The 9,686-nt window shown below is 43.2% G+C and overlaps 1 protein-coding gene across 6 annotated transcripts in view; it reads left to right on the top strand.

Annotated features, from left to right (window-relative positions):
• Nucleotides 1-346: 346 nt before the first annotated feature.
• Nucleotides 347-9,686, top strand: part of ARHGAP26 (Rho GTPase activating protein 26) — a 404,595-nt gene continuing 395,255 nt past the window's right edge. For all 6 annotated transcript variants that reach the window (XM_045819338.1, XM_045819331.1, XM_045819324.1 and 3 more), the window contains exon 1: nucleotides 347-837. In XM_045819338.1, the coding sequence (XP_045675294.1) occupies nucleotides 684-837 (154 nt within the window). In that variant the 5' untranslated portion in view covers nucleotides 347-683. The remainder of the gene's footprint in view (nucleotides 838-9,686) is intronic.

The raw sequence follows: 9,686 nt of genomic DNA, 5'->3' as shown, positions 1-9,686 counted from the left end.
CCCCAGGCCTGCAGACGCACCATCTCGGGCTTGGACCCGGACCGCTAGCAGGAGGGCAAGATACGGGGTGGCGGGGGCCCATGTACTGCAGCGATCACCGTAAGGCTCGGGGTCTGCAACGCCGCGAGGGCGGGAGGGGGTGGTGCTTATGCTGCAGACCTTGGTGGTGAGATGACCCGCCCTCTGTTTTAGGCCCCGCCTCCGGGCCCCGCTGATTGGGTCAAGGCCGCGGAAGGGTTGGGCGTCCTTTGGCGGCCGGGGAGGGTCGGGCTGAAGCGGGTGAGCTGATTGGTCCGAGTGGGATTAGATCATCGCTAGCAGGTTCGAGCAGCCCGGACGCCGGCGGGGCGCTCGAGGTTGCTGGAGAGCTAACAAGCCAAGGAGGCGGGGAGGCGGCGGCTGAATTCGCTCGGCTGTTCTCTAGCTTCCCGGCGCCGCTGCAGGTTCGCTGCTGTGCTTCCTGCTCTTCTGCCGCTCGGTAGCGCGCCGTGGCAGCCGGTACTCGGCTGGGTTCGGGAGTCCGGCGCGCAGGCGGACACAGTGCAGAAGGCTAGCCGGCGCCACACCTGTGGAGCCGGCGGCTGTCGGGGTGCCAGTCGGGGTCCCACCGCGTGCGTGCTCGGGGCTGCGGGCCGCCCGGGCCCCGGGGAAGGCGCGCCCCCCGGGTGGGCGCCTTTGACACGATGGGGCTCCCCGCGCTGGAATTCAGTGACTGCTGCCTCGACAGCCCGCACTTCCGAGAGACGCTTAAGTCGCATGAAGCGGAGCTGGACAAGACCAACAAATTCATCAAGGAGCTCATCAAGGACGGGAAGTCCCTCATCAGTGCGCTGAAGAGTGAGTGCCCCGGAGCTGGGCGGGGAGGGGCCGTCGGGCGGCGCTCCGCTCTGGGTGCCGGTGTCCCCGGCAGGTTTTCTTTCCCCGGGGCTCTGAGGGATGGGCGTAGATGCTTGTATGTGGCGGGAAGGCTACGTAAAATGGGCGAGCCTGCAACAACCCAAGGAGGAAGGAGACCCGTCGCCCAGTCGTTTTCGTTCTGGAATGGCTGGGAGTTGACCGAGAGCGAGTGCTGCTCTGGGGCGCCGCGGGTGGGTGTGCGCCGCACGCAGGTGTCCCGGAAGTGGGGCTATAGTGCCTGAGGCGCTGCAGCCTATTGGGAAACCCAACCTCGCGGCTACGACTCTGGCTCCCTTGGGGAAGAGTGGCTCGCCCTTGGGTGTCCAGCCGTGGGAATGGAGCATGCCCTGCCAAGGGGGCGCTGCCTCTCCTCAGAAAAAGGCGGCTTGTGACTGCTTCGATCCTTGCACGCAGCTTCAGCCGGCTCGGGGCTGCCGGGTTTCCCGAAAGGCACAGGGGAAGGACTGGGTGGAGTGGTAGCTTAGCTCTGGATTCTTTGAAGTATTGGCAGTCAGTAACCCCCACATCTAGAATCAGGACCATGTACGTATGCAAGTCCTGATTCATGTGTTTAGCAGAAGGTGATAGGGGTGGGACTACAGAATCAGAGTGTTCCTTTACTCTAAACCGTGGGCGAGGGTTTAAAAATAGAACGGACATATCCTGACTCCCCCTCTCCCGCTCCCTTGCTCTCCTTTTTACCTCTCCCGCTATCCTTGAAAACTGAAAGGGCTCAGAAGGAATGTCCTCATTCCTCGATCAGAAAAGAGAAGTTTAAACTCATCTTTTAACATTCTGCAAGCTTTTGTAAAACCATTTTTACTTGTTTCCTTTTGGTAGGGGAGAAATGAAATTTGCATTCTGTGTACGATTTTCCCTTGACTTTTGCAGAGCCAGAGAGTTTCTCCTTCCAGCCAAACGAGTGCTCTGAGGATGAGCACCTTGGATTGTGAGATCCTTTTTGGTGCTTTTCAGTCCTTCTTCTTAAAAATGGTTCAGTCCATCTTTTCGTTTTGAGAATCATGAAAAATGTGAAGGCAGAGAGTGGAACTGTCTTTTACTTCACTTTTCCTGACTCTGTGATGGATTTCTTCATAGGTGGTACCTTTCAGCTCAGAAAGGTTGCTGTTGGCAGAGTAAGGGCCTAGCTGTGAATTTTCCCCAGGCCTCTTTAAAGGAGACGAGCAGAAGTCAAGTGCCTGAGCTGTCATTTGTGTCTGTTCTTTTTAAAAATGAAGAGGGAGACAATGGAACCCCAGGGCAGCAGGTGCCAATGTTTTAGGGTAAAATAAACGGAGAACTGTGACGTGATGAGGCTCCTCAGAAGCTGGAGACTGACCTGAAGCATGCGCACATATTCTTCCTTTGTCAGTCATCAGGGCCATTCTGGGTTCAGGGAATCCTTGACCCCTGGTTTGGAGTAAGTTAGGAGCCCATTTACAGATTAGGGCCAGGAATTTTGACTGACTCTCAGACCTGCTTTAATTGGCCCTCTCTGCTATATTCAGTGAACATTTCAATGCTGTGCCTGCTGCTGTGCTGAGTCCTGCCATGGACATGGAGGATGTTGCATTGAATATTCTGCCCCTGGGGTCACAGGGACTTAGTCCATGACAGTCACTGCTTCATATGAATTATCTCATGTGCTGTTAATTCTTTTAACAAATGAGAAAACAGGCTTGAGGGAATCACTAGCCCAGAGCCACACTAGCAGCAGGGCTTAGTTTTGAACCCAGGTGATCTGAACTGGAGATGGAATTATTGCTGAGCAGAGCTCTTCATCTGGCCCCATCCCACTTGCCCAGAGTGCACCCTGTGGACCAAGCTTTCTGGAAATTGGATTTACATTTTGTATCTCAGCCTTGAATCTGAAGAGGGTGCATGCGTGTGACTGGCAATTTATTTGTTTGATACAGTTTTGTGGGGGGGGGGGTAAGAATTCTTTGGGAAGGAGGAAACAATGCATTATTAGCGTTTAAGAGTTTTGAAGTTGTCTAATGGAAAGGATGAGCCCTGTAATGTGGGGGAAAGACTTATGTGGAACTAGGTGTTCTAATCTTTGTATATCTAGCTCTATAACTCTACTCTTCTACTATTAACAACTACTCAAACAGGCCATATGACCTCTTAAAGAATGTGAAGTTGATAGATGACTGTTTTCCAGACTTTAGGCATTCTGTTATAATTAGGTGCTTACTACATTGTATACTATAACTATATTAGTATTTGTGTATTGTTTTTCTTTGGATGATACTTATCAATACTATAAATGTAAAGCCAGTGTTTTAAAAAATAAATACGTAATTATATAAGTAACAGTGATTTAGATGATGTATAATCTCGTTCAGCTCTAAAAATTTTATGGCTTTATTTTATAATTAGTATTTACAGTTGGATTTAGGTTTTATTTGTGTGTTAATATGAGGCAATGAAACTGGCTTCCAGAGATTGTCAGAGTTCATCTACAGCATTGTTACTTCTACTTTATGAGCGAGGAAACTGAAGATCAGAGAGGTCAGTAACCTGCCCAAGGCGACACGGAAATTAAGTATATTTAAAAATTAAGTACATTTAAACCCAACTTGTCTGATTCCAAAGCCTGTGCACTTAATCCTGAAACAAAACCATCCTCTAGGTCAGTTGTCTCTCTCTTGTGTCTCCTTGAGAATCTGATAAACACCATGGACTCCATAAAAATGAACCCCCGAAGGCTTCCCCTGGGCTCCATACTTCTGGTCTGGACACATAGAAGTTAAGCAATAAAGTAATTTTGTACCTATATTTTTAAATATCCTGATTTTGGAGATAGTTCTCATTTGATGTGCATTAGTGCTTTTGAGACTCCCAGTCACTTTTTCTGTGCTGATTTGTCCAGGCCTTCTCTGTGGGCACTTAGTCACCCAGGACCCTTTCCCTGACCTGATTAATCAATGTCTCAGTGAAAATGACTTTGTGTTTAAGTCTCTCTCTCTCTCTCTCTCTCTCTCTCTCTCTCTCTCTCTCTCTCTCTCTCTCTCTCTCTCTTCCCTCCTCTTTCCGTGTAGAAATAGTAGAGGGTCGAGATGAATTTCAGACTTACAGAATTAAGAGTTTCAGGAATTCTTTCTGGGTTCACATCTTAACCCCATCACATACTGGGTGACTCGGGGCAAGTCACCAAGTCTGAGCTCCTCCTGTGCAACACGGGAATAGCCACACTCACCTCCTAGGGTGGTTGTGAGATCTAAACAAAACTGTATGAAAAGCAAATACAGTAGCTTGAGCCAGTGCATAGCACTGCTCAATTAATGGTAGCTGTATCGTCTTCTAGCATTCAGGATGGTCAAGACTTGGACAAAAAGTCACTTAAAAGCAGAAGGATATTTTTTGGTTTGGGTGTAAGGCATTAGGTCCTTGCTTCCTTCATGCCAGTTGTTGGTAATTAAACAGTTGTGTACGTGTTAACTATTGGTGGGAAGAATCCTCGTAATGGTTGTATAAAAGTTGTGGTTATGCAAAAAAAAAAAGCACCGTAAGTTAAAAAGAAAAAAATATAAGTAAGTCTCCTAATATCTTGCTGTTTCTAATAACATTCTGGTAGCTTAAATTTTTGATCTGGTTAGATTAACTCCCTGCCTCAGTGCTTGGGCTGGCTACCTCTCTCAGCCCTATAGGAAAAGCTTGCAGAATGCATTGAACTTCACGTCTGGCTGTCTCATGGAGTCAGTGGCAAAACAAATGTGGTTTCATAGAAAGGAAAGTGAATAAGGCTGTTGATTTTGAGGGATGTTGAGGGTTTTCAGGAACTGTGAAAACCCTCAGTTTGACAGTTGGTTTATGAACTCATTGCTGAGGATATGCCCCTTTAAATTTGACTATACTCTTTGAGGCAGAATGAGGTATCCTTATTCTGATAGTTTAAAGAGAGGCAGAAATGCAAACTTTAAAACATCAACTTTATTAAGATGTAATTCACCTTACCATATGGTTCTCACTCACTTAAAGCACACAATTCAGTGGTTTTTAGTACATTCACAGTGTTAGTGCACTCATCACCACAGCCAATCTTAGGACATTTTCATCACCCTCAAAAGAAACCCCATTCCCATTAGCAGTCACTCCCCATTGTTTCCCAGCTTTTCCTCCCCAATTCCTAGTCAACCTCCAATGCAATTTCTGTTGCTATAGATTGGCCTATTCTGGACATCAGAAGCGCAATTTAAATAGTTTTCTCCTAGATGGCGGTGACCAGCTGTAGGCACAGAGTTCTTGATTGGAATTCTGTCAGCTGCTTTCTCTTCTCCAGGGGGATTTAAGTAGAGGTGAGGTCCTAAAGACTGAACTGTTGTTCCAAGGCCTAGAAAAGCCCAGGCGTGCCATTGTGTTTCCAACTCAGGAGAGGGAAATGGCTTCATTCTAGCTCGTGGGTGTTTGATGGATGCAAAGGAGATTATCAAAACAAGACTAAGAATCTAGCCACTTCTCTTAGTGAGCTTTTAGTCATGTTGGGGCAGGGTGTGTGACGCTGAATCAAGCTGTACTCTTGAGTAGGTATTCTTCTGTGTGATGCTTTTTTTTTTTTTAAGGAAAACGAAGTGACTGTTTTTGAGCCCATAGTTTTCATGAGATGTTTTGGAGATGGCACACCTTTTTCATTGCATTCTTGGCAGTTAATAATTCTCAGATGTCTGACCTGCATCACATCACCAAGGCAACCCCAGTGAATTTAACAGAAAATAGTTTAATAAGAATGCCAGCAGCCTTGTTTATTGAGCACCTACCAAGTGCTCCACTGTATGCTAAGTGTGCACATTGTCTCATTAGTCCTTTCACCATGCGTTGAGATGAATACTCTTATTTTTCTGCAATTTAGAGTTGTGGTAACTTGTCTAAGGTCACACGGCTAGGAAGCTGTACAACCGAGTTTTGAACCTGGCAATGGACGACCCGGCATTTTTTTGAACATGATTTTTTGGTGCTTCAGTAAACACACTGGCAGTGCAGATGCAAATTCTATGTAGATCTAGACCTTAGGAAGGAGAAACATGCAGCTGGTGCTAGAGTAACTGAGAATATTGTCCCACCTCAGTTGTTTCTCAGAGTCTGAGTCCTGAGTAGCAAGGAATAGCTGATACTTTGTAGTGTGCTCTGAAGTTGTTTGTCTCTCCATCATAGGATTAAAGAATAGTTGTAGGCTGGAGGGGCAAATGAGGGTTTCTGATTATCTCTTGGCTTCCTAAAAACAATAGTTTCTTTTTTATAGCATTAATTTCTTTTTTTATTAATATTTATTTTGATGTAATTGGCATATTAGTTTTGGTGTACAACACAGTGACTTGGTATTTGTATATATTATAAGGTCAGCATGATTAAATCTAGTTAAGTCTGTCACTAAAATTACAATTTTTTTCTTATGAGGAGACTTTTAAGATTTATTCTCTTAGCAACTTTCAGATATTCACTAGAGTATTAACTCTAGTCACCACGCTGTACATTATATTCCCATGATTTATTTATATTATACCTGGAAGTGATTATATTTTAACTGGGTAAAAAAGCATCAAGCAGGGAGGGTAAAACCTACTCCTGGGTCCGATTTGGTAAGATCAATAGTTCATCCTCTTTGCTCCTTAAAACAAGAATAAAAATATTGACATCAAGTGTTGCATGCTTTAAAGCTTGCCATCTTTCTGTACTTTTTAAGGGTTTGATACAGGCTTCTTGCAATAGTGAGATATGAACCCTTCTTGGATGGCATAAACTCTCAAAGGATGTTCAATGCCAAGTTGCTTTGTTTAGGAGGAGATTACTCATAAAATCCTAATGGAACAAATGGGTGTGGAGTTAGATAGCAAAACATTTTTCCCAGTTCCTTTACTTTGCTTTAACACCTTGCAAATAAAAGGAAGAAAAAGAATTTCCTAATTATTTGTAAATGGTGATAATTTGCAATACTGCCATTTGAAGTATTACTCATACAAATATAAACAATAGCAAATTAAATGCAAACAAGATTTTATAGTGTTTATATAATACTGGCTTTTAAAAAAAGTTCTTTCACTTAATTCATTCTGCTCTTGATTGGATTGAATAAATTGGATCTAATCTGTAGTTCTCAGCCCACTGATTGAGTGTTAAGCTCCCCTCCTCCCCCTTTTAAAAATAATTAATAGACTTTATTTTTAGAACAGTTTGTAGGTTTCCAGGACAATTGAGTGGAAAGCATTGAGAGTTCCCATATAGCCTCTCACATCTATTTCTTCCTATTATTAACATCTTGAAGTGGTGAGGTACGTTTATTACAATGGCAATAAAATGTTATTAACTAAAATCCATAAATCACATAAGGTTCTCTTTTTGTTTGTTTTATGGGTTGGGACAAATGCATAATAACATTTATTGGCCATTACACTGTCTTAAAATCTCCATGTTTCACTTATTCATCTCCTGTACCCAATCCTTTGCAACCGCTGATCTTTTTGCTGTTTTCCTAGTTTTGCCTTGACATTGCTATGACATTTGCCAGAATGTCATAGTTGGAATCATCCGGTAGGTAGCCTTTTCAGATTGGCTTCTTTCATTTAGCAATATACATTTAAGGTTTTCCCCTATGTTTTGTGACTTGCTAGCTCATTTCTTTTTATCACTGACCAATTTTCCGTTGTTTGTATGTACCACGTGAATGTGTTCATTCATCTATTGAAGGACATCTTAGTTGCTTCCAAGTTTTAGCAATTACGAATAAAGATGATATAAACATTTCTGTGCAGGTTCATGTGTGAACATGAGTTTTCAGCTCCTTTGGGTGTATACCAAGGAGCACAATTGCTGGATCGTATGGTAAGAGTGTGTCTAGTTTTGTAAGAAACTGCCAAGCTGTCCTCCAAAGTGGCCATACCATTTTACATTCTCACCAGCAGTGAATGAGAGTTCCTGCTGCTGCATATCCTCAGCCACACTTGGTGGTGTCTGTATTTGAGGTTCAGCTGTTCTAATAGGCAGGCAGGGTGGTAGCTCATTGTTTTTTACATCTGTAATTTTCTAATAACAGGGTGTCGAACATCTTTTTAATATGCTTATTTGTCACCTGATTATCATCTTTGGTGAGGTGTCTGTTCAGATCTTTTGCTCATTTTTAATTGGGTTATTTGAGTTACCTTATGCTGAGTAGTTTTTTTTCCCCTGTGGTCAAATATACGTAACACAAACTTTCCACTAATACTATCTCTTTCCAGAACATTTTTATCATACCAAACTGAAACTCTATACCCATTAAACAGCAACTCCCCATTATTCGGTCCCCCTAGTATCTGGTAAACCTCTATACTACTTTCCTTCTCCATGAATTTGACTTTTCTAAGTACCTCATATTAGTGGAATAATCCAGTATTTGTCCTTTTGTGTCTGATTTTTTTCATTTAGCCTAGTGTTTTCAAGGTTCATTCATGTTGTAGCGCATGTCAAAATTTCATTCCTTTTTATGGCTGAATGTCTTCTTTGTTGAGTTTTAATTACCAACACCTATCATTAAGAAAGACTATTCTTTCTCCTTTAAAGGTATAAAAAAGCTATATATTTTCTATCTTCTCTTTTTTCCCTTCAGAATGATCACTAACACTGTGAATTGATAAGAGTGATTTATCATAGATGTCTCTCTTGAGAACACTATGTTTGCCCTGGCCTGGTGGCTTAGTTGGCTGGAGTGTGGTCCTGGACACCAAAAGGTTGCAGGTTCCATTCCTGATAGGGTATATACCTGAGTTGTCGGTTTGATCCCTGGTTGGGGTGTGTGCAGGAGGCAACCAGTCGATGTTTCTTTCTCACATCCATGTCTCTTTCTCTCATTCAGTTTCTCTCTCTAGAATCAATAAACTTATTCTCTGTTGAGGATTAAAAATATTATGTTTATGCTTATTCCTTTCAAAGTAGCCATTTGTTTCAGATCAGCGTATTTTCAGGGAGTTTTAAAAAAAGCTTTATTGAATTATTTCATCAGTTTTTAGTGTACAATTTGGTAGTTTTACAGAGTTCTGCAAACATTACCCCAATTCAGTTTTAGACCACTTGTATCACCCCAAATAGGCACTCTCCATTCTCACCTCAAGCCTCAGACAACCTTTATTTACTTATTTATTTTTCCTTTTTGAAATGTGAAACAACATGGATTTATTATTCCCTGTTCTACAGGTCAGAAATCCAGGCATGGAGGGACTGAATTCTCTGCTCTTGGGTCTCAAGAGGCTGTTAGCTGTTATAAGGAGGCTCTGGGGGAGAATCTTACACCCAAATCGTTTCGGTTGTCTACAGGATTCATTTCTTTGCTGCTAGTCAGAGGTTCCCGTTCTCTTGCTGGATGTCAGCAGGGACCACCGTCTGTTTTTTAAAAATGTTTTTAAAGATTTTTGTGTATTTGTTTTTAGAGGGAGAGAGGAAGGGAGGAGAAAGAGAGGGAGAGAAACACCGATGTGAGAGAGAAACATCTATGGGTTTGCCTCTTGTTTATGCTCCTACTGGGGACTGAACCTGGAACCCAGGTATGTGCCCTGACTGAGAAACTGGTACCTTTTGTTTTGTGGAATGATGCTCAACTGAGTTACACCAGTCAGGGCTTTTAAGGAGCCACCTTCCTTCTCATGTGGCTCCTCTATCTTTAAAGCTAGCAAGAGTCCCCAGAGTCCTTCTGAATGTTCACTCCAGTCTCTGATTTCCTTTTTTGCCACAGGCCAGAGAAAACTCCCTGATCTTAAAGGGCTCTTGTGGTTAGATTAGGCCCACCTGTATAATCACCTTTTTGATGAACTGAAAGTCAA

Source organism: Phyllostomus hastatus, unplaced genomic scaffold, assembly GCF_019186645.2.
Source record: "Phyllostomus hastatus isolate PE091 unplaced genomic scaffold, TTU_PhHast_1.1 phas_contig_150, whole genome shotgun sequence".
Taxonomy (NCBI): Eukaryota; Metazoa; Chordata; class Mammalia; order Chiroptera; family Phyllostomidae; genus Phyllostomus; species Phyllostomus hastatus.
The sequence above is the reverse complement of the archived record's forward strand: the minus strand, read 5'-3'. Positions and strand labels throughout refer to the sequence as shown.